The following is a 25,264-nucleotide window of genomic DNA, read 5'->3' on the forward strand; positions in this document are numbered from 1 at the left end:
GATCTCCTCATAAAAGCGAGATCACGGGAGAAGTTGCAGAACAGCGTATCCCTTTCACTGAAGGTGTTACAGCGACACGGCTGGATTCTCAATATTCCAAAGTCGCAGCTGGATCCTACGACTCGCTTGTCCTTCTTGGGCATGATTCTGGACACAGACCAGAAAAGGGTTTTTCTTCCGGAAGAAAAAGCGCAGGAACTCATGACTCTAGTCAAGAACCTGTTGAAGCCGAAACAAGTGTCAGTGCATCATTGCACTCAAGTACTTGGAAAAATGGTGGCGACATACGAAGCCATTCCCTTCGGCAGGTTCCATGCAAGGACTTTCCAGTGGGACCTATTGGACAAATGGTCCGGGTCACATCTGCACATGCATCAGCGGATCACCCCGTCCCCCAGGGCTTCTCTCCTGTGGTGGCTGCAGAGTGCTCATCTTCTAGAGGGCCGCAGATTCGGCATTCAGGATTGGATCCTGGTGACCACGGACACGAGCCTCCGCGGTTGGGGAGCAGTCACACAAGGAAGAAATTTCCAAGGCCTTTGGTCAAGTCAAGAGACTTGTCTTCACATCAACATCCTGGAATATTCAACGCCCTACGTCAAGCGGAGACCTTACTTCGCGACGACCGGTGCTGATTCAGTCGGACAACGTCACCGCAGTAGCTCATGTAAACCGCCAAGGCGGCACAAGGAGCAGAGTGGCGATGGCGGAAGCCACCAGAATTCTTCGCTGGGCGGAGAATCATGTAAGTGCACTGTCAGCAGTGTTCATTCCGGGAGCAGACACGACCCCGGAATCATGTAAGTGCACTGTCAGCAGTGTTCATTCCGGGAACAGACTTCCTCAGCCGACACGACCTGCTTCCAGGAGAGTGGGGACTTCATCAGGAAGTCTTCGCACAGATTGCAAGTCGGTGGGGATTGCCCCAAATAGACATGATGGCGTCCCGTCTCAACAAAAAGCTACAAAGGTATTGCGCCAGGTCAAGAGATCCTCAGGCGGTGGCTGTGGACGCCCTAGTGAAACCGTGGGTGTTCCAGTCGGTCTATGTATTTCCTCCTCTTCCTCTCATACCCAAGGTGTTGAGAATAAGAAAAAGAGGAGTGAGAACAATACTCATTGTTCCGGATTGGCCACGAAGGACCTGGTATCCGGATCTGCAGGAAATGCTCACAGAAGATCCGTGGCCTCTTCCTCTAAGACAGGACCTGTTGCAACAGGGTCCCTGTCTGTTCCAAGACTTACCGCGGCTGCGTTTGACGGCATGGCGGTTGAACGCCGGATCCTAGCGGAAAAAGGTATTCCGGATGAGGTCATTCCTACGCTAATAAAGGCTAGGAAGGATGTGACATCTAAACATTATCACCGAATATGGCGAAAATGTGTTTCTTGGTGTGAGGCCAGGAATGCTCCTACGGAAGAATTCCATCTAGGCCGTTTTCTTCACTTCCTACAAACTGGATTGAATTTGGGCCCCAAAATTAGGCTCCATTAAAGTTCAGATTTTGGCCTTATCCATTTTCTTTCAAAAGGAATTGGCCTCTCTGCCTGAAGTACAGACTTGTGAAGGGAGTACTGCATATTCAGCCTCCTTTTGTACCTCCGGTGGCGCCTTGGGACCTTAACGTGGTGTTAAGTTTCCTTAAGTCACATTGGTTTGAACCACTTAAAACAGTGGAGTTGAAATATCTCACTTGGAAGGTGGTCATGTTCTTAGCCTTGGCTTCGGCTAGGCGAGTTTCGGAATTAGCGGCTTTATCACATAAAAGCCCCTATCGGGTATTCCATATGGATAGAGCGGAATTGCGGACCGTCCTCAATTCCTACCTAAGGTGGTCTCATCCTTTCATATGAACCAACCTATTGTCGTGCCTGTGGCTACACGGGACTTGGAGAATTCTGAGTCCCTTGATGTGGTCAGGGCTTTGTAGATTTACGTGGCCAGGACGGCTAGGATCAGAAAAACAGAAGCACTGTTTGCCCTATATGCAGCCAACAAGGTTGGTGGCCCTGCTTCAAAGCAGACTATTGCTCGCTGGATCTGTAACACTATTCAGCAGGCGCATTCTACGGCAGGATTGCAGTTACCAAAATCGGTTAAGGCCCATTCCACTAGGAAGGTGGGCTCGTCTTGGGCGGCTGCCCGAGGAGTCTCGGCACTACAGCTGTGTTGAGCTGCTACTTGGTCGGGGTCAAACACCTTTGCAAAGTTCTATAAGTTTGATACACTGGATGAGGAGGACCTCCTGTTTGCTCAATCGGTGCTGCAGAGTCATCCGCACTCTCCCGCCCGTTTGGGAGCTTTGGTATAATCCCCATGGTCCTTACGGAGTCCCAGCATCCTCTAGGACGTTAGAGAAAATAAGATTTTAAACCTACCGGTAAATCTTTTTCTCGTAGTCCGTAGAGGATGCTGAGCGCCCGTCCCAAGTGCGGACTATTTCTGCAAGACTTGTATATACCGTATGTACTCAAGTATAAGCCGACTTTTTCAGCACTTTTTTTTGTGCTGAAAAAGCCACCTCAGCTTATACTCGAGTCAGCTTTAGTGCCAGATGTGCCCCACAGTGCCAGGTGTGCCAGATATGCCCCACAGTGCTGGATACTTACCCTCCGTCGCTCCCGCGCTGTCTTCTGAAGGAGGGACACGGAGAGCGCAGCGCACGGCTCTCCTGTGTCCCTCCTGCATCTCCAGCGGCGTCTGAGTGGTAAAGGAAGTGCACGAACCGGCACTTCCTTTAACACACGCCGCTGCCGCCGGAGATACAGGAGGGACACAGGAGAGCCGCGCGCTGCGCTCACCGTGTCCCTCCTTCAGAAGACAGCGCGGGAGCGACGGAGGGTAAGTATCTAGCACTGTGGGGCATATCTGGCACACCTGGCACTGTGGGGCACATCTGGCACTGTGGGGCACATCTGGCACTGTGGGGCACATCTGGCACTGTGGGGCACATCTGGCACAATGAGGTCTGTGTACGTGTAGAGCTGCATTTCCCACCCTAGGCTTATACTCGAGTCAATAAGTTTTCCCAGGTTTTTGTGGTAAAATTAGGTGCCTCGGCTTATATTCGGGTCGACTTATACTCGAGTATATACGGTAGTTATTGCTTTCATAAGGGTTATGTTATAGTTTCGTCGGTTACGGACCGATGATATGTTGTTGTTCATACTGTTAACTAGATTGTATATCACAGGTTATACGGTGTGATTGGTGTGGCTGGTATGAATCTTGCCCTTAGATTAACTAAAATCCTTTCCTCGTACTGTCAGTCTCCTCTGGGCACAGTTTCTCTAACTGAGGTCTGCAGGAGGGGCATAAAGGGAGGAGCCAGTGCACACACAGATCCAAAGTCTTTCTTAAAGTGCCCATGTCTCCTGCGGAGCCCGTCTATCCCCATGGTCCTTACGGAGTCCCAGCATCCTCTACGGACTACGAGGAAAAGATTTACCGGTAGGTTTAAAATAAGAATTTACTCACCGGTAATTCTATTTCTCATAGTCCGTAGTGGATGCTGGGAACTCCGTAAGGACCATGGGGAATAGACGGGCTCCGCAGGAGACTGGGCACTCTTAAAAGAAAGATTAGGTACTATATCTGGTGTGCACTGGCTCCTCCCTCTATGCCCCTCCTCCAGACCTCAGTTAGGGAAACTGTGCCCGGAAGCTGACATTACCAGGAAAGGATTTGGAATCCAGGGTAAGACTCATACCAGCCACACCAATCACACTGTACAACTCGTGATAACCATACCCAGTTAACAGTATGAACAACAACTGAGCCTCAGTAACAGATGGCTCATAACAATAACCCTTTAGTTAAGCAATAACTATATACATGTATTGCAGAGAGTCCGCACTTGGGACGGGCGCCCAGCATCCACTACGGACTACGAGAAATAGAATTACCGGTGAGTAAATTCTTATTTTCTCTGACGTCCTAGTGGATGCTGGGAACTCCGTAAGGACCATGGGGATTATACCAAAGCTCCCAAACGGGCGGGAGAGTGCGGATGACTCTGCAGCACCGAATGAGCAAAGGCAAGGTCCTCCTCAGCCAGGGTATCAAACTTGTAGAACTTAGCAAATGTGTTTGAACCCGACCAAGTAGCAGATCGGCAAAGCTGTAAAGCCGAGACCCCTCGGGCAGCCGCCCAAGAAGAGCCCACCTTCCTTGTGGAATGGGCTTTTACCGATTCAGGATGCGGCAATCCTGCCGCAGAATGAGCTTGCTGAATCGTGCTACAGATCCAGCGCGCAATAGTTTGCTTTGAAGCAGGAGCACCCAGCTTGTTGGGCACATGCAGGATAAACAGCGAGTCAGTTTTCCTGACTCCAGCCGTCCTGGCTATATATATTTTCAAAGCCCTGACTACATCTAGTAACTTGGAATCCTCCAAGTCCCTAGTAGCCGCAGGCACCACAATAGGTTGGTTCAAATGAAACGCTGATACCACCTTAGGGAGAAATTGGGGACGAGTCCTCAATTCTGCCCTGTCCATATGGAAGATCAGATAAGGGCTTTTACACGACAAAGCCGCCAATTCTGACACACGCCTAGCCGAAGCTAAGGCCAATAGCATGACCACTTTCCACGTGAGATATTTTAGCTCCACGGTCTTAAGTGGCTCAAACCAGTGGGATTTCAGGAAATCCAACACAACGTTAAGATCCCAAGGTGCCACTGGAGGCACAAAAGGGGGCTGAATATGCAGCACTCCCTTAACAAACGTCTGAACTTCAGGCAGTGAAGCCAGTTCTTTTTGAAAGAAAATAGATAGGGCCGAAATCTGGACCTTTATGGATCCTAATTTTAGGCCCATAGTCACTCCTGACTGTAGGAAGTGCAGGAATCGACCCAGCTGGAATTCTTCTGTAGGGGCCTTCCTGGCCTCACCCCAAGCAACATATTTTCGCCATATACGGTGATAATGTTGTGCTGTCACGTCTTTCCTAGCCTTTATCAGCGTAGGAATCACTGCATCCGGAATGCCCTTTTCCGTTAGGATCCGGCGTTCAACCGCCATGCCTTCAAACGCAGCCGCGGTAAGTCTTGGAACAGACAGGGCCCCTGCTGTAACAGGTCCTGTCTGAGAGGCAGAGGCCATGGGTCCTCTGAGATCAATTCTTGTAGTTCTGGGTACCAAGTTCTTCTTGGCTAATCCGGAACGATGAGTATAGTTCTTACTCCTCTCTTTCTTACAATCCTCAGTACCTTGGGTATGAGAGGAAGAGGAGGGAACACATAAACCGACTGGTACACCCACGGTGTCACTAGTGCGTCCACAGCTATCGCCTGAGGGTCCCTTGACCTGGCGCAATATTTTTTTAGCTTTTTGTTGAGACGGGACGCCATCATGTCTACCTGTGGCCGTTCCCAACGATTTACAATCAGCGTGAAGACTTCTGGATGAAGTCCCCACTCTCCCGGGTGGAGGTCGTGCCTGCTGAGGAAGTCTGCTTCCCAGTTGTCCACTCCCAGAATGAACACTGCTGACAGTGCTAGCACGTGATTCTCCGCCCATCGAAGAATCCTTGTGGCTTCTGCCATCGCCATCCTGCTTCTTGTGCCGCCCTGTCGGTTTACATGGGCGACCGTCGTGATGTTGTCTGACTGAATCAGCACCGGTTGGTTTTGAAGCAGGGGTTCTGCTTGACTCAGGGCGTTGTAAATGGCCCTTAGTTCCAGAATATTTATGTGAAGAGGGAAGTCTCCTGACTTGACCACAGTCCTTGGAAGTTCCTTCCCTGAGTGACTGCCCCCCACCTCGGAGGCTTGCATCCGTGGTCACCAGGACCCAGTCCTGTATGCCGAATCTGCGGCCCTCGAGAAGATGAGCCTTCTGCAGCCACCACAGCAGATACACCCTGGCCCTCGGGGACAGGGTGATCAGCCGATGCATCTGAAGATGCGATCCGGACCACTTGTCTAACAGATCCCACTGAAAGATCCTTGCATGGAACCTGCCGAAGGGAATTGCTTCGTAAGAAGCTACCATCTTTCCCAGGACTCGCGTGCAGTGATGCACCGACACCTGTTTTGGTTTCAGGAGGTCCCTGACCAGAGATGACAATTCCTGGGCCTTCTCCACCGGGAGAAACACCTTCTTCTGTTCTGTGTCCAGAATCATGCCCAGGAAGAGCAGACGCGTCGCAGGAATCAGCTGCGACATTGGGATATTCAGAATCCAGCCGTGCTGTTGCAGCACTTCCCGAGACAGTGCTACATTGACTAACAACTGCTCCTTGGACCTCACCTTTATAAGGAGATCGTCCAAGTACGGGATAATTATAACTCCCTTCTTCCGAAGGAGTATCATCATTTCGGCCATTACCTTGGTAAATACCCTCGGTGCCGTGGACAGACCAAACGGCAACGTCTGGAATTGGTAATGACAGTCCTGTACCACAAACCTGAGGTACTCCTGGCGAGGTGGGTAAATGGGGACATGCAGATAAGCGTCCTTGATGTCAAACGACACCATAAAATCCCCCTCTTCCAGGTTTGCAATAACCGCCCTGAGCGATTCCATTTTGAACTTGAACTTCCTTACATAAGTGTTCAAGGATTTCAAATTTAGAATGGGTCTCACCGAACCGTCTGGTTTCGGTACCACAAACATTGTGGAATAGTAACCCCGTCCCTGTTGGAGGGGAACCTTGATTATCACCTGCTGAAGATACAGCTTGTGAATAGCCGCCAGCACTACCTCCCTTTCCCTGGGAGCCGCTGGTAAGGCTGATTTGAGGTAACGGCGAGGGGGAGTCGCCTCGAACTCCAGCATGTATCCCTGAGATACTACTTGTAGAACCCAGAGATCCACCTGTGAGCGAACCCACTGGTCGCTGAAGTTCCAGAGACGCGCCCCCACCGCACCTGGCTCCACCTGTGGAGCCCCAGCATCATGCGGTGGACTTAGTGGAAGCAGGGGAGGATTTTTGTTCCTGGGAACTGGCTGTCTGGTGCAGCTTTTTCCCTCTACCCCTGCCTCTGGGCAGAAAGGATGCGCCTCTGACCCGCTTGCCTTTCTGAGGCCGAAAGGACTGTACTTGATAATACAGTGCTTTCTTAGGCTGTGAGGAAACCGGAGGTAAAAAAGTCGACTTCCCAGCTGTTGCTGTGGATACGAGGCCCGAGAGACCGTCCCCAAACAATTCCTCACCCTTATAAGGCAAAACCTACATGTGCCTTTTAGAATCAGCATCACCTGTCCACTGCCGAGTCCATAATACTCTCCTGGCAGAAATGGACATTGCATAAATTCTAGATGCCAGCCGGCAAATGTCCCTCTGTGCATCCTGTCACGATCCGGGTATCTGGACGCCATTACCTGCCGTTTAGGTGTCTTCTGAGACTGGCCCAGCGTTCCAAATCCGGATCTCATCTGTGTCAACACTCTGCACATCCCTCCTGTCATTCTGAGACACTACCACAGCGGCGCCATGTTTGAATCCAACATGGCGTCTCCCGTCCTCTGCGGCCTCCACCGCCATTCCTGTGTTATTGCTGCGTGCTCTCAGAGTGATTTATCATGCCTCCCACAGTCTCCGCTGTCCTTCATGTGTCTCAGCATGTAACTGTTATATGACGTCTCCTGCCCTCCGCGGCCGGCGCCGCCATTATCTATGTTTGCATATTTCATTCCAAACCAGGTTTTCCCTCCTGGTTCCAGCATGGGCGCAGCCATGTTGGATTTGATCACATGCTCCAATTCCTCCAATCCACCGTCTCTGGAATCTGCATAATTGCCCAGCCAATGCCTGCATAGCAGCAGGTATAAGTATCCTGTGTCTAGGCCAGATAGATGTCAGTGCTTTGAATGTCATACCTTGTTCCAGTCTCTCTCTCCTGTGGCTTGTTTCTCCAGGTTCCAGCTCCTGTCTCCAGCATCCACAAAGAGACCCGCACCTGCTTTCCAGCCTGACTCTGCAATCCTCTGTGACTGCTCCAGCTTTCAGCTATTACTTCGTTTGCTTCCAGCTTCCAAGCTTTCAGCTATTAACCCATCTGTTTCCAGCAACCTGCTTCCAACAGAATTCAGCCTCCTTAAAGAGCCGGTGTTCTCCCAGCTGATTTCTACTTACCAGCAGTATCCACTACCACCGGTAACCACTCTTCATTTCATCTGTTTCCACGCACCCTAGCATCTTTCAGTTTCAACTCCGTGTCTCCACCATCTGGCTGGTTCCGTCCAGTGACTCCTACAGTGCATTCCAGTTACCAGCATCATCTCATACACCTACTGGCGTGTTCCTCGGTTGTCTCCACTACTACAGCCTGGCCTGGTAAGGTTATTCTACCCAAAGACTATAACATCCGTTCTGCAACCTACCAGTGCCCTGTTATACCTTTTATGGTTTAGTGATCCAGGAACTGTATTATCTGCCACTGCTAATACTGACTGTGAACGCTGTTGTGATTATACGGAGTCTGTTTAATAAACTTTCATTTGACTTTTAACCTGCTTGTCATGGTCACACCTTCGGGTTTCCTTCCACACTTACATGTCCAGGGGTCTGATTAAACCATCTAAGTTTAACTTCATTCCAGCCCCTACAACTGAGGCTTCCTCCCGTCAGCCTAAACCCTCAGTTGTGACACATCCCTCATATACAAGACAACGTCCTTTATATGCTCTATGGTTAGCAAAATAGCATCCCTGTCGAGGGTATCAATGTTGTCTGACAGGGTATCAGACCATGCTGCTGCAGCACTACACATCCATGCTGAAGCAATAGCAGGTCTCAGTATAGTACCCGAGTGTGTATATACAGACTTCAGGATAGCCTCCTGCTTTCTATCTGCAGGCTCCTTTAGGGCGGCCGTATCCTGAGACGGCAGTGCCACCCTTTTAGATAATCGTGTGAGCGCCTTGTCCACCCTAGGGGATGTCTCCCAGCGTAACCTATCCGTTGGCAGGAAAGGGTACGCCATCAGTAACCTCTTAGAAATCACTAGTTTCTTATCTGGGGAACACCACGCTTCTTCACACAATTCATTTAATTCATCAGATGGGGGAAAAGTCACTGGCTGCTTTTTCTCCCCAAACATAATACCCTTTTTAGTGGTAACCGGGTTAATGTCAGAAATGTGCAACACATTTTTCATTGCCGTAATCATGCATCGGATGGCCCTTGTGGACTGTACATTTGTCTCATCCTCGTCTACACTGGAGTCAGACTCCGTGTCGACATCTGTGTCTGCCATTTGAGCTAACGGCCGTTTTTGAGCCCCTGATGGCCTCTGAGACGCCTGGGCAGGCGCGGGCTGAGATGCCGGCTGTCCCAAGGCTGTTACGTCATCAAACCTTTTATGTAAAGAGTTGACACTGTCGGTTAATACCTTCCACATATCCATCCACTCCGGTGTCGGCCCCGTAGGGGGCGACATCACACTTATCGGCTCCTGCTCCGCCTCCACGTAGCCCTCCACATCAAACATGTCGACACAGCCGTACCGACACACCGCACACACACAGGGAATGCTCTGACTGAGGACAGGACCCCACAAAGTCCTTTGGGGAGACAGAGAGAGAGTATGCCAGCACACACCACAGCGCTATATAACAGGGATTTTCACTATACTGAGTGATTTTTCCCAATAGCTGCTTATTAAGACCAATTTGCGCCTAAATTTATGTGCCCCCTCTCTCTTTTTTACCCTTGTTGTACTGGATACTGCAGGGGAGAGCCTGGGGAGCGTCCTTCCAGCGGAGCTGTGAAGAGAAAATGGCGCTGGCTGTGCTGAGGAAGATAGCCCCGCCCCTTCAGCGGCGGGCTTCTCCCGCTTTTCATAATGTTAATGGCGGGAGTTTTTGCACATATACAGTGTTATACACTGTATTATGTGCTATTTGTGCCAAAAGGTAAACTAATTGCTGCCCAGGGCGCCCCCCCCCCAGCGCCCAGCACCCAACAGTGACCGGAGTGTGTGGTGTGCTATCGGAGCGGTGCGCTACCTTAATGAAGACAGGGGTCTTCAGCCGCCGTTTTTCATCTTTATCTTCCGTCTTCTGGCTCTGCAAGGGGGACGGCGGCGCGGCTCCGGGAACGGACGATCGAGATCGGGCCCTGTGTTCGATCCCTCTGGAGCTAATGGTGTCCAGTAGCCTTAGAAGCACAAGCTAGCTGCAAGCAGGTAGGTTTGCTTCTCTCCCCTCAGTCCCTCGTAGCAGAGAGTGTTGCCAGCAGATCTCACTGAAAATAAAAAACCTAACAAATACTTTCTTTTTTAGTGAGCTCAGGAGAGCCCACTAAGTGCATCCAGCTCTGGCCGGGCACAGATTCTAACTGAGGTCTGGAGGAGGGGCATAGAGGGAGGAGCCAGTGCACACCAGATATAGTACCTAACCTTTCTTTTAAGAGTGCCCAGTCTCCTGCGGAGCCCGTCTATTCCCCATGGTCCTTACGGAGTTCCCAGCATCCATTAGGACGTCAGAGAAAATCTTATTTTTTTAAACCCTCATGTCAACCTTTTGACCTACTGTCAATCAATAGTGGTCGACCTAGACATTGTCGACCCTCCATAGCACACCCGCCCAACCATACTGCACCATACTTGCTCATAAGCCAGTCACAGTTTCCTGGAGCTGCCAATTAGATGAGTCTAACACAGGCTGATTAGGAAAGGAGGAGCACCCTCTCCCTTTCTGTCAATCTTGTGCTCCACGGGATCCAGGGGGCTTTGGCAACTTTCAGCCTACAGTGCTGCACCTAATATTTTTGAGTTAGTACATTGCAGCCAAAGGTATTTTACCGCTAATAAATGATGAGGAGCTGTGCAAAACGTATGCAAATTACAAAAAAAAATTATAATGTTCTTATTGATAAAGTTTCTTGTTCGCCACTCCCTGCATCAAAAAAAAAAAAAACTCTGCGAGTTTGAAGGTACCACAAGTTCTGCATATAGCCTCACTTGCTCCCAGCTAATAGGCTAATCTTGAAATGCATCACTAAACATGAATCAGCAGACTGCTTCCTCTTTCCTCTTATTACCTTCTATATTGTACTTTGCATTATAATGAATAGCAGCAAAATATTACTACAACTTAGAGGGCATTAATTCTTAGCTCTTTCTTAAAAATGTGGCTGTCTCATTTAATTTATAAAGCACCATTCATGTGTGTTAACTGGGAAGCAGAAATGATCCACTGATCAGTCCCTTATAATGAATAGAGCCTGTTTCCTATGTGTGCGTTCAAAGTACAAAGCTCTATGTAAAGCATCACTGGTTGCGGACTTATTAACTGACCTAATTATAGAGCCCAATTCCCCATATAGGAGCTCTCTCAGGCTGGGTACACAATGTCCGATGTGCACCCAATGTATATCGTATGAGCCGACCGCTCGTACGATATATCGGTATCATAGGACAGTGGGTACGGGTGACCTTAGACTATGCGTGGTACCGCGGCTTGTATACGTCGCACATCTTTTGTTCTGCACTTGAGCAAAAGATGTGACTGCCCTGCGTGCTCCGGGATGTGGTCGCAGCCAAAACATTGTACAGTGTGTATGCACTTACAATGTATCGTTTGCGATGTCACATCTGCCAGACATCCTGTAGTGTGTACCTTACAAGCCAATCCACATATAATAACAGCAGAAGATATCCTGTCTTCATAGAAGCATTTGACAAATTTAACTAGACACGAAGATGAATTCTCAGAGATACGATTGTTCACTGCAGAGCAGCAATGACAGGAAGCCACAACCAGCAGTTAAAAGGTGATAGCTGGAGGGATTTTACCCAAAAAAATATTTTGGGGGAATCAACAAAGTAAAGACCGAGTCCTGCAGACAAGCTCTGCCCAATCATACTGCACCGTCCGATTGGAGAAAGAGGACAAGGCAGCATGGGATTTTTAACTCTATGTACGTCACATCATGCTCACCGCCATTGCTTGGAGGTGACAGTCTGTTCGATACACACAATTCAGATCTTTAGATTTATTTCTTTTTTTTTTAAATGTTCCCTTTCCAACTAACACCACAATTGAACATGTATACATTTATATGTCACAAAAACAATGCCCCATAACCAAAAAGGTTTCCAAATGTTTAGAAGCAAAAAATAAAATCAAAAAATAAAAAGATACTCAATGGGGTCAATTCAATTCAGTGAGAGCTTGTCTTCAAATTCCTGACTTTACAAACTCCCGTGCATCACGGGAATTTGATTGTCAGGAATGTGTTTTTTAGTCGGCAATTCAATTCAGAGAGGGATATGGTAATTAGTCTGGCTTAAATATGATTGTCGGGAATTTGCAAACTCCCGGGAATTCAATTGTCAGGAATGTGTTTTAGTTTTTTGTTTTGTTTTTTTTTAGTCTGCAATTCACTTCAAGGAGGAATATTGTATTTAGTCTGACTTAAATATGCAAGTCGGGGGAAGGGACAGGGAGGAGACTTATTTTCCCTCCTTTTACTCCCAGGAATGCAATGTTAAGGCAAGACTTTGGAGTAGAAGCCACAACCATTTTGGTACTGACATGAAAGGAATGGTAGCAGCAGCAGAAAGCAGTATATTGTTCTGTGGAAGTGTGGAAAAACATCAATCATCGCTTTATAATGTGACTTAATTGTCGTTGGCACCAGTAGGGTAAGCTTGCTGGCACTGTGACAGCCAAAGGCAGGGAATCTCTAATAATCACACGTAACTGTGACTGGTTTAGGGCGGCTTGCTTGGCATCATCAATATGGAAGTGTAATGGTTGAAGATCTTGGGCTATCAACTTTAGCCATGTTTTCTTTAGCGTATCACTTACTATTTTCCATTCCTCCGGAATTTGTTACAGTATTTAGGCACTGGTATGGTATTCTTTTAGGCTACATTCTGCAGACATGTCCGAACCACTTTAAACGCTGTCTTTTAATATAGGATTCAACTGTGGGTTGGTCTTTGCATAGTTTTCGAATGTTTTAATTTCTCTGGTCCATTCGTTTTTCTTGAAATATATTTCGTAAGCAACTCATTTGGAAACATTCCAGCTTTAAGTTGTTTTTAAGTATTGCCATTATTCTAAACCATAAAGTAAATTTGTTCTAACTGATATGTTGAATACCCTAATTTTTGTGGCAATGGTAATGTCCTTTTGGTACCAGAGGCCTTTTTTCAGAGATGCAAAGGCAGCTGTGGCACAACCTATGCGTCTCGTGATGTCACTTGTAGCGGCTATCTGTTGACCGTTGATAGTTGAACCCAGGTATTTAAAGGTATCCACTTGTTCGGCGGTAGTATGGAGGGGAAAGTCTGTACAGTGAGAAGTAGTGTAGTGTGTGCAGGGTAGCTGCAGTAGTGTTTGCGGGGAGGGGTATGCAGGGTGAGAGGTAGTGTACTGTGTGTGGGGAAGGGAGTGTTGGGGGGGGGGGGGGATGTATTCATGTGACCGGCGGTCAGGAGACGGACGATCACATGACCTCCCGCTACATCCCGCCCCCTCACTATCCCGACGGTCGGCATGCCGACCAACAGGGACTATTCCCATTCGTGGGTGCCCACGACACCCATAGAGTAGGAATAGAAGCTGTGGCGAGCGCAGGGCACCACCGAGCCCTCAGCGCAGAGAGCCCACAAGGTTCCGCTGCCGGTATGCTTACCACCTGTCAGCCATTCCGCACCCGAGTGTTGGTTGAGAGGTAGGCATGCACAGGTCAAATGTGGATATTTCACTATGCAAATGGGTATGTACCCAACTCCAAATTACTTCTAAAGTTACAAAAATACTGACCTGCAGTACATTTGTCCATGCATATGTGTTTGCCCTTTTCACTTTGGGAATTGCCCCTGTGCAAATGTCTTATGTTCTCACATAGTAAATACTCAGGGGTCTATGTGCACTAAGAGTAGCTTACTAATATGGTAGCATGAACTGACGATCAACCGATTGTCCGGCCTAGTGTACTAGGTGTGGGGTGCAGGGTAGTGGCTGTAGTATAGTGTTTGTGGGGATGGGGGTGCAAGATAGTGTGTGCGGGGAGGGGGGTACAGTGCAGGGTAGTGACAGATTATGCAGGGAAGGGAGTGAAGTAGTGTATAAGGTGAGAGGTAAGGGGGGGGGGGGGGGGTACACACAGATAGATCAGTGCTTAAAGTCTAAGCAATCGGACAAGATTGCTTAGAAGTTAAGCACGGATCTCTCCGTGTGTACCCCCACAGCGATAGCAATGCGCGGCCCCACGCTTCACTATCGCCGGTGCTAGATTGAGCCTGCATGCAGGCTCAATCTAGCACATCACTCATTTCATCGCTGGGTGACATGAGCGACCCCCTCCTCCTCAGCACACATTTCTGGGGAAATCTCCCTGTGTGTATGGGGCTGTAGTGTACTGTAGGTGGGGCCAGGAGTAGAGATTAGCAGCAGTACTGTAGTGTGTGCAGGGTGAGCGGTGTAGAGTAGCAGCAGTAGTAAAGTGTTTTTTTGGGGGGGGGGTTTTAGTAGTGTAGTGCAGTGGTTTTTCAAGCTTTTTTGTATCACCACATGAGTATCAGAATTTTTTTCACGGCACCGCCAGTCCAAAAGTTTTTTATTTAAAATTTCTGAAAATATTAAATTAAGTAAAACTGTTTTTCGAAGGGGTAAATTCAGTTTCAGCACGGATTAACTAGTGCCAGTAGGGGGCTCCTGCAGATAATCAATTTAGCGCTCCGTAAATCAGAGAAAGCCTGTCCTCGCAACTTAAACCTGCTGTTTTGTAGGGAGAACCAGCATTCTCTGACATAACTGCCCCACTGCAATGTTGTTTGCGGTGCGCTGCAGCACAAAACACATTGCTGTCCTAGTTGTGTAATCATGTACTATACGATAAGATTTGATCGGCGTCCTCTTAAAACTCCAATCAGGTGCATGCTGTACTTCTTCAGATGAAATCCTCTATTGCAGCAAGATATGTTAGTTGAAACAACTAAGAAAGGAGAGGGGACAAACCACTTGCTAAACTAACCAGTTGGAATATAAATGTGTTGGATTGAAAAATTAGACCTATTTACAGCATTTCTAATAGCTTGGTATTAAATTCAAAACAAACATTTGTGAACTCTCACCCCTTGGGGGATGAGAGAAAAAAAGGGAGAGTTTAAGCCTAAAATTGTCGGGAATTCAAACTCTCTCCCCACCCGCGAGTTCATTGAATTGGTCTGACCATTATTATAACCTATAGGGAGAACAAATTGTCAGGAATTGTATATACATCGCCGACTAAACAGTCACATTGGCGAGAATTTAATTAGTGGGAATTCCAATTGTCGACAAAACTTAAGTAAACTAGTGGAATTGGCAACTAGTCATCGAATTGAATTGACCCCTATATCAGAGATTAAAATGGTCTAGAAATCAAGCCAGTTAAACAATTTGAATATCTGTGTAACAGGCAGGCTACTTACCAGTGCAGGCCAATGTGTGGGGCAGACTCTGCTGCCTTGGATAATAATGGGCTCTTTCCTGGGTGACCAGACTAGTGGTCCTTCCAGTAGGATTACCAAAACATCTTCTCCATGAACTTGAATCCATGAATGTGGTCTAAAGCTTCTGTCATCAAATTCCACATACACCTGTGGGAAAACAATTCAATTAATCAGCTGAGCACTTTACCACACAACTGGATTGTCCAATCTTGATATTACTCTCTTTGGGGTCAATTCTATTCGGCAACTAAAGAATAGCGCCGGGAATTAGCTCCCGACGCTATTCAATTCAGCTAAAGTTAAGTCGGCGATGTCCCGTTCTCGCCGACTTAACAGGTAGTTTTGTCGGGAGAGCGGGCATTCTCCGACTTAACTACCCGGCGCGAGGCTGATTCCCGACAGAATCAGCCTCGCGCCGGCCGCGAGGCAGCACTTTTGTCGGGTTTATTCTCTCATCCCCCGGGGATGAGAGAAGAATTCCCGACAATTGCGGGCAACTAGTAGCAGAATTGAATAGCGTCGGGAGCTAATTCCCGGCGCTATTCTTTAGTTGCCGAATAGAATTGACCCCTTTGAGAGAATTACACTTTTCCACCATTAGTTCTACAATCCAAGCCTGCTGGATTGAGGTGTGATATGAATTATTGTAAGCATTAAACTACACATTAAATAACTAAAGCTGGGTAGACATTGAGACGATATCAGCCTGACTTGTCGTTTCCGGACTATTCTGAAAGACAAATCGAGGAATAATGCTCAGTGTGTATGGCTGCGATTACTAGAAACGTTGCCCAGTCGGCCCTCCTGCAAATCCAACCATGGTGATAAGGCTAGCAACCGCATGTGTAATGAAGGAATGAGTGATATTTTGCTCCAACTTTCAATGCATCGCTTAGTGTGTACTTAGTGATGTACTACATTACATTGCTTAATGTGTACCCAGGATCTGATATGTCCGCTCGCTGGGCCAACATATGGTCCCAGCGTGTACCCAGCTTTCATTAGAAAAGGACTTTTAAAGTAGCAATGTCATCTCATACATTGAACTTATTTAACAGAAGGGGGAGTATATGCAGGTTAAGGGGGAAATTCAGTTATCCACAATAATTTACAGCAAGGCTATTAAATTACTCCTGAGGGCAGACCACAGTCAACAAGGATTTTTTTTGTTTTGTTTTTTGCATGAGCTGGCTCAATAAGAAATCCACGTTAAATGGCAGCTACAGTGTTAACCCATAGGCCCAGAAACTTATTCCAGATTCTACAGGTTAACGCATGTTAACACTAATTTACCAGGGCGAGAAAAAGGGGCACTAACTGAATTAAAACGGGCGTTAAAAATCACCACCCATTTTAACCCATGCTGCTACTTGAATTCCTCCCCTCTAAACCTTTTAAAACACATGTAAATGGATGAGAATATAAAACCTATTTCATAAATTGGGACCATAATCCATTTGCATTTTTACACGAGTTTACCATGTCGTGCAATGTGATTTTTTAGCCTGTATATATCATGTTAATATAGACAGTGCATTAAACATTTTTAAACTCATTGCCAATTACACGCAATTCATGCAAGTTAAAAAAAAAATAAGATTTTACTTACCGATAAATCTATTTCTCGGAGTCCGTAGTGGATGCTGGGGTTCCTGAAAGGACCATGGGGAATAGCAGCTCCGCAGGAGACAGGGCACAAAAAGTAAAGCTTTTCCAGATCAGGTGGTGTGCACTGGCTCCTCCCCCCACGACCCTCCTCCAGACTCCAGTTAGGTACTGTGCCCGGACGAGCGTACACAATAAGGGAGGATTTTGAATCCCGGGTAAGACTCATACTAGCCACACCAATCACACCGTACAACTTGTGATCTAAACCCAGTTAACAGTATGATAACAGCGGAGCCTCTGAAAGATGGCTTCCTTCAACAATAACCCGAATTAGTTAACAATAACTATGTACAATTATTGCAGATAATCCGCACTTGGGATGGGCGCCCAGCATCCACTACGGACTCCGAGAAATAGATTTATCGGTAAGTAAAATCTTATTTTCTCTATCGTCCTAGTGGATGCTGGGGTTCCTGAAAGGACCATGGGGATTATACCAAAGCTCCCAAACGGGCGGGAGAGTGCGGATGACTCTGCAGCACCGAATGAGAGAACTCCAGGTCCTCCTTAGCCAGAGTATCAAATTTGTAAAATTTTACAAACGTGTTCTCCCCTGACCACGTAGCTGCTCGGCAAAGTTGTAATGCCGAGACCCCTCGGGCAGCCGCCCAAGATGAGCCCACCTTCCCTGTGGAGTGGGCCTTTACAGATTTAGGCTGTGGCAGGCCTGCCACAGAATGTGCAAGTTGGATTGTGCTACAGATCCAACGAGCAATCGTCTGCTTAGACGCAGGAGCACCCATCTTGTTGGGTGCATACAATATAAACAACGAGTCAGATTTTCTGACTCCAGCTGTCCTTGCAATATATATTTTTAATGCTGTGACAACGTCCAGTAACTTGGAGTCCTCCAAGTCACTTGTAGCCGCAGGCACTACAATAGGCTGGTTCAGATGAAATGCTGACACCACCTTAGGGAGAAAATGCGGACGAGTCCGCAGTTCTGCCCTGTCCGAATGGAAAATCAGATATGGGCTTTTGTAAGATAAAGCTGCCAGTTCTGACACTCTCCTGGCCGAAGCCAGGGCTAGAAGCATGGTCACTTTCCATGTGAGATATTTCAAATCCACCTTCTTTAGTGGTTCAAACCAATGAGATTTTAGAAAGTCCAAAACCACATTGAGATCCCACGGTGCCACTGGAGGCACCACAGGAGGCTGTATATGTAGCACTCCCTTAACAAAGGTCTGGACTTCAGGGACTGAAGCCAATTCTTTTTGAAAGAAAATCGACAGGGCCGAAATTTGAACCTTAATAGATCCCAATTTGAGACCCATAGACAATCCTGATTGCAGGAAATGTAGGAATCGACCCAGTTGAAATTCCTCCGTCGGAGCACTCCGATCTTCGCACCACGCAACATATTTTCGCCAAATTCGGTGATAATGTTGCACGGTTACTTCCTTCCTTGCTTTAATCAAAGTAGGAATGACTTCTTCCGGCATGCCTTTTTCCTTTAGGATCCGGCGTTCAACCGCCATGCCGTCAAACGCAGCCGCGGTAAGTCTTGAAACAGACAGGGACCCTGCTGATGCAAGTCCCTCCTTAGAGGTAGAGGCCACGGATCTTCCGTGATCATCTCTTGAAGTTCCGGGTACCAAGTCCTTCTTGGCCAATCCGGAACCACTAGTATCGTCCTTACGCCTCTTTGCCGTATAATTCTCAATACTTTTGGTATGAGAGGCAGAGGAGGAAACACATACACCGACTGGTACACCCAAGGCGTTACCAGCGCGTCCACAGCTATTGCCTGCGGATCTCTTGACCTGGCGCAATACCTGTCCAGTTTTTTGTTGAGGCGAGACGCCATCATGTCCACCATTGGTCTTTCCCAACGGGTTACCAGCAAGTGGAAGACTTCTGGATGAAGTCCCCACTCTCCCGGGTGAAGATCGTGTCTGCTGAGGAAGTCTGCTTCCCAGTTGTCCACTCCCGGGATGAACACTGCTGACAGTGCTATCACATGATTCTCTGCCCAGCGAAGAATCCTTGCAGCTTCTGCCATTGCAACTCCTGCTTCTTGTGCCGCCCTGTCTGTTCACATGGGCGACTGCCGTGATGTTGTCCGACTGGATCAACACCGGTTTTCCCTGAAGCAGAGGTTCTGCCTGGCTTAGAGCATTGTATATTGCTCTTAGTTCCAGAATGTTTATGTGAAGAGACGTTTCCAGGCTCGTCCATACTCCCTGGAAGTTTCTTCCTTGTGTGACTGCTCCCCAGCCTCTCAGGCTGGCGTCCGTGGTCACCAGGATCCAATCCTGTATGCCGAATCTGCGGCCCTCCAATAGATGAGCACTCTGCAACCACCACAGAGACACCCTTGTCCTTGGAGACAGGGTTATCCGCAGGTGCATCTGAAGATGCGACCCTGACCATTTGTCCAACAGATCCCTTTGGAAAATTCTTGCGTGGAATCTGCCGAATGGAATTGCTTCGTAAGAAGCCACCATTTTTCCCAGGACTCTTGTGCATTGATGTACAGACACCTTTCCTGGTTTTAGGAGGTTCCTGACAAGCTCGGATAACTCCTTGGCTTTTTCCTCCGGGAGAAAAACCTTTTTCTGAACCGTGTCCAGAATCATCCCTAGGAACAGCAGACGAGTTGTCGGCATTAACTGGGATTTTGGAATATTCAGAATCCACCCGTGCTGTTTTAGCACTTCTTGCGACAGTGCTAATCCCATCTCTAGCTGTTCTCTGGACCTTGCCCTTATTAGGAGATCGTCCAAGTATGGGATAATTAATATGCCTTTTCTTCGAAGAAGAATCATCATCTCGGCCATTACCTTTGTAAAAACCCGAGGTGCCGTGGACAATCCGAACGGCAGCGTCTGAAACTGATAGTGACAGTTTTGTACAACGAACCTGAGGTACCCCTGGTGTGAGGGGTAAATTGGAACGTGGAGATACGCATCCTTGATGTCCAAGGATACCATAAAGTCCCCCTCTTCCAGGTTCGCTATCACTGCTCTGAGTGACTCCATCTTGAACTTGAACTTCTTTATGTACAGGTTCAAGGACTTCAGATTTAGAATAGGCCTTACCGAGCCATCCGGCTTCGGTACCACAAAAAGAGTGGAATAATACCCCTTCCCTTGTTGTAGAAGAGGTACCTTGACTATCACCTGCTGAGAGTACAGCTTGTGAATGGCTTCCAAAACCGTCTCCCTTTCGGAGGGGGACGTTGGTAAAGCAGACTTCAGGAAACGGCGAGGTGGATCTGTCTCTAATTCCAACCTGTACCCCTGAGATATTATCTGCAGGATCCAGGGATCTACCTGCGAGTGAGCCCACTGCGCGCTGTAATTTTTGAGACGACCACCCACCGTCCCCGAGTCCGCTTGAGAAGCCCCAGCGTCATGCTGAGGCTTTTGTAGAAGCCGGGGAAGGCTTCTGTTCCTGGGAAGGAGCTGCCTGTTGCTGTCTCTTCCCTCGACCTCTGCCTCGTGGCAGATATGAATAGCCCTTTGCTCTCTTATTTTTAAAGGAACGAAAGGGCTGCGGTTGAAAAGTCGGTGCCTTTTTCTGTTGGGGAGTGACTTGAGGTAGAAAGGTGGATTTCCCGGCTGTAGCCGTGGCCACCAAATCTGATAGACCGACTCCAAATAACTCCTCCCCTTTATACGGCAAAACTTCCATATGTCGTTTTGAATCCGCATCGCCTGTCCACTGTCGCGTCCATAAAGCTCTTCTGGCCGAAATGGACATAGCACTTACCCGTGATGCCAGTGTGCAGATATCCCTCTGTGCATCACGCATATAAAGAAATGCATCCTTTATTTGTTCTAACGACAGTAAAATATTGTCCCTGTCCAGGGTATCAATATTTTCAATCAGGGACTCTGACCAAACTACCCCAGCACTGCACATCCAGGCAGTCGCTATAGCTGGTCGTAGTATAACACCTGCATGTGTGTATATACTTTTTTGGATATTTTCCATCCTCCTATCTGATGGATCTTTAAGTGCGGCCGTCTCAGGAGAGGGTAACGCCACTTGTTTAGATAAGCGTGTTAGCGCCTTGTTCACCCTAGGAGGTGTTTCCCAGCGCTCCCTAACCTCTGGCGGGAAAGGGTATAATGCCAATAATTTCTTTGAAATTATCAGCTTTTTATCAGGGGCAACCCACGCTTCATTACACACGTCATTTAATTCTTCTGATTCAGGAAAAACTATAGGTAGTTTTTTCACACCCCACATAATACCGTTTAGTGGTACCTGTAGTATCAGCTAAATGTAACGCCTCCTTCATTGCCAAAATCATATAACGTGTGGCCCTACTGGAAAATACGGTTGATTCGTCACCGTCACCACTGGAGTCAGTGCCTGCGTCTGGGTCTGTGTCGACCGACTGAGGCAAAGGGCGTTTCACAGCCCCTGACGGTGTTTGAGTCGCCTGGACAGGCACTAATTGATTGTCCGGCCGTCTCATGTCGTCAAACGACTGCTTTAGCGTGTTGACACTATCCCGTAGTTCCATAAATAAAGGCATCCATTCTGGTGTCGACTCCCTAGGGGGTGACATCCTCATATTTGGCAATTGCTCCGCCTCCACACCAATATCGTCCTCATACATGTCGACACACACGTACCGACACACAGCAGACACACAGGGAATGCTCCTAACGAAGACAGGACCCACTAGCCCTTTGGGGAGACAGAGGGAGAGTTTGCCAGCACACACCAAAAGCGCTATATATAACAGGGATAGCCTTATAATAAGTGCTCCCTTATAGCTGCTTTATATATATCAAAATATCGCCATAAATTTGCCCCCCCCTCTCTGTTTTACCCTGTTTCTGTAGTGCAGTGCAGGGGAGAGACCTGGGAGCCGTCCTGACCAGCGGAGCTGTGAGAGGAAATGGCGCCGTGTGCTGAGGAGATAGGCCCCGCCCCTTTTCCGGCGGGCTCGTCTCCCGCTATTTAGTGAATCCAGGCAGGGGTTAAATATCTCCATATAGCCTCTGGGGGCTATATGTGAGGTATTTTTAGCCTTTATATAGGTTACATTTGCCTCCCAGGGCACCCCCCCCCAGCGCCCTGCACCCTCAGTGACTGCGTGTGAAGTGTGCTGAGAGGAAAATGGCGCACAGCTGCAGTGCTGTGCGCTACCTTTAGAAGACTGCAGGAGTCTTCAGCCGCCGATTCTGGACCTCTTCTGACTTCAGCATCTGCAAGGGGGCCGGCGGCGCGGCTCCGGTGACCATCCAGGCTGTACCTGTGATCGTCCCTCTGGAGCTGATGTCCAGTAGCCAAGAAGCCAATCCATCCTGCACGCAGGTGAGTTCACTTCTTCTCCCCTCAGTCCCTCGTTGCAGTGATCCTGTTGCCAGCAGGACTCACTGTAAAATAAAAAACCTAAGCTAAACTTTTTCTAAGCAGCTCTTTAGGAGAGCCACCTAGATTGCACCCTTCTCGGCCGGGCACAAAAATCTAACTGGAGTCTGGAGGAGGGTCGTGGGGGGAGGAGCCAGTGCACACCACCTGATCTGGAAAAGCTTTACTTTTTGTGCCCTGTCTCCTGCGGAGCCGCTATTCCCCATGGTCCTTTCAGTAACCCCAGCATCCACTAGGACGATAGAGAAATATATATTGAAATTACATTAGGTACCTTATAATTAATGGGAAAGGGGCTTCCCAATAGATTTGGTCAACATGTTCACCTGTCGACATTTTCCATTAGCTAACTTTTACCTTTTCCATGTCAACCTAACGAACCATACCCTAGGCAGACCAACATGTCTGGCCAGAGCTCTTTTAAAACAATCTGTGTAATGAGCCTGAGGACAAATTATTGTTGGAATGATAAATCAATTATGCCTACACAATAAATCAGGGGCCTGATTAGGAGCCAAACATAATACCGATGGTCACATAGTTGAAGGATAATTTGAAACGGCACATGCATTAAAAGTTCTGCAAATCCCCACAGCGCATGCGTTACAAAGTGCACACACAAAGGTGCTGTTGCAATCGGATCAGACAGCACCAGAAAGGTGGCACAGAAAGGATGGGTGTTTTTTGGGAGAAGACTAGGTGGCGGCTAATAGTGCACACAAAAATGGTCTGTTCAACATAAGCGGCTGCATTCACCGCCACATGCTTAGGAGGCCAGCCACAGAACTGGCGCAAGTGTCGATGGGGGCGTATAAAGATGCACCAGTCGGAATTACAGCATGCAAAAGCACTAAAAGTGGGCTTTTTAGTGACTGCACATTCAGCTACACTAAAGTACACAAGGGAATGAGTTTACAGGACACTTGCATAAAGTCAACTGCCCATAGAAGATGCTGCATTTGTGTGCAACTCAGAACAAGCTCCAGGTGTTCAAGATTATAATAATCACAGAGAAAATCAATTGGTAATTTAGGGAGTACAATTCTATAGGTGTGTACCAAGCATTACTTTTAATGCTAGACACGTTTTACTGAAAGGAATGAGAACATCTTAACAATAAAAAAAAAAGTAAACTAAAGTTACCAACAGGCTTTTAAAGCTTTTTTTTTGTCATCTGAACCATTTAGAAAGTAGTATATACCACGTAATGGTGGTGAGAGGCTTGTGACGGGCTGAACAGAGTGGTACAGGCTTTTCTGCCTAATGAAGTATGTAAGCATTAACATGGGGATGTGGGGGGAGGAGAGAACGTTTACTGAAGCTCCCGAGATAGAAAAGTAACTAACATTGCTACTACATTTCCCACCACATGGCTGTTTTTCATATGAGGAACTTCCTGCACATATTGTTTATGTCTCAGTGTACAGTACTTTACAAGTGCTTAGTTCTCGGTTTGGCTACAATGTTGCTCATGCTGAGAAGGCAGAACTCGCAGCAGCAGGGTTACAGGGAGCACAGGTGCTGGGAGGGCTGAGCTCCACTCTCACCGAAATCTACGAGCTAAGAATCACTAGCATAGCCAGCCAGGGTCACTGTGAGCCCCATGGGTGAGACACGCAATGCCCCCGGGTAATCACGAGTGCGTGTACACCGGAGCCTCCGTGCTGCTGGGTAACCGGTGCTGTGTGCGCAGCACCAGGCAGAGGGCAGCAGCATTCGTTATCAACCATTGATCTGCAATAGAATGTGTTTACACTGGGGGGTGGGGCCGGGCATGGGATCACCGGACGGGGGCCGTACTAGGCCCAGGCGGGGCACCGAACCCCAAATACACACAGGGGAGTAGCTGGGAGGTACAGGCGTGGAGTGGCAACTTACAGCAAGCTCCTCGGGCGCCGCTCCCTTCAGGCCCCGCACGGTTCCGCCCTCCCAGGCCCGCTTCCCCAGCGGGATAGAAGGATCAGGGGTTCCCTCTCGTCCAGGGGAGCTTCCGTCAAACAGTAGCCTCAGTCGCTTCCCCACCGGAGACACAGGGGCCGCCATTATCGAGCACCGCTCTCCTCCCGGTGCACCGAGAGCACCGCCACAGAGCTCGATCACCGGACGTGGAAGGAGCGAGGCCTCTGCAGCACCCGCGGGGACAACGCGTTACACAACAACGCCGCCGTGCGGCTGGGAGTGCGCTGCGAGGAGTCAACAGCGCCCCGTGTGGCGAGGAGGAGAATAGCGGCCCAAAACAATACACTGAAAGCGCCCTACGTCCTCTGTAGTCCAAGCCCTATCACGCAGACAAGAGCGCCCTCTTCAGAGAGGGAACTCTAGCAACTGGGTGGTCACCCGCGCCCCATGAGCTGTGCTCTCATATGAACTCTGTAAACCACAGTGCCCCTAGTGGTGTGGCGTACGCAATGCACATTCTAGGAAGCATAGCAAGAATACGATTGGTCAACGCTCACGTGGAGAGGACATCTTTTCAGACAAAGCGGTGGAGGAGGTCTTTGGTTGACTAATGACTTGCAGACTTCAAGGGCAATATAAACTGTAATAACGTGGAAACATGAGACAATGTAACCTTTCAAAACGTTCCTGATGTTCATGGAACAACACTGCTCTTACATTTTAGTAAAACCTACCAGTGGAAGATTTAATGGGTGTGTCTCTTCAGTTAATGGTTTGGTTGATGGCTGCATATATTATGTGATGTTATATGGAGATGGGTGGAATTAACCAATAGAGCTTAACTGAAAAGCCAAGTCATGGTGTGCCTAACCCTTTGTTTTAAACAGGACAGTTTGATACTGTTTTTGTTTTGAGTGGGGGGAAAAAAGATTATTGTCATTAAAGTAACAACCAGTGCTC

At 48.2% G+C, this 25,264-nt stretch overlaps 1 protein-coding gene across 2 annotated transcripts in view; it reads right to left on the reverse strand.

Annotated features, from left to right (window-relative positions):
• KDM3B (lysine demethylase 3B) overlaps window positions 1–24,743 on the reverse strand; it is a 308,304-nt gene extending 283,561 nt beyond the window's left edge. For both annotated transcript variants that reach the window (XM_063927861.1, XM_063927860.1), the window contains exons 1-2: window positions 24,284–24,743; window positions 15,380–15,547 (exon numbers count right to left, since the gene is read on the reverse strand). In XM_063927861.1, the coding sequence (XP_063783931.1) occupies window positions 15,380–15,547; window positions 24,284–24,448 (333 nt within the window). In that variant the 5' untranslated portion in view covers window positions 24,449–24,743. The remainder of the gene's footprint in view (window positions 1–15,379; window positions 15,548–24,283) is intronic.
• Between the last annotated feature and the right edge of the window lie 521 nt (window positions 24,744–25,264).

This window comes from Pseudophryne corroboree, chromosome 6 (genome assembly GCF_028390025.1).
Source record: "Pseudophryne corroboree isolate aPseCor3 chromosome 6, aPseCor3.hap2, whole genome shotgun sequence".
In the NCBI taxonomy this organism is placed as follows: Eukaryota; Metazoa; Chordata; class Amphibia; order Anura; family Myobatrachidae; genus Pseudophryne; species Pseudophryne corroboree.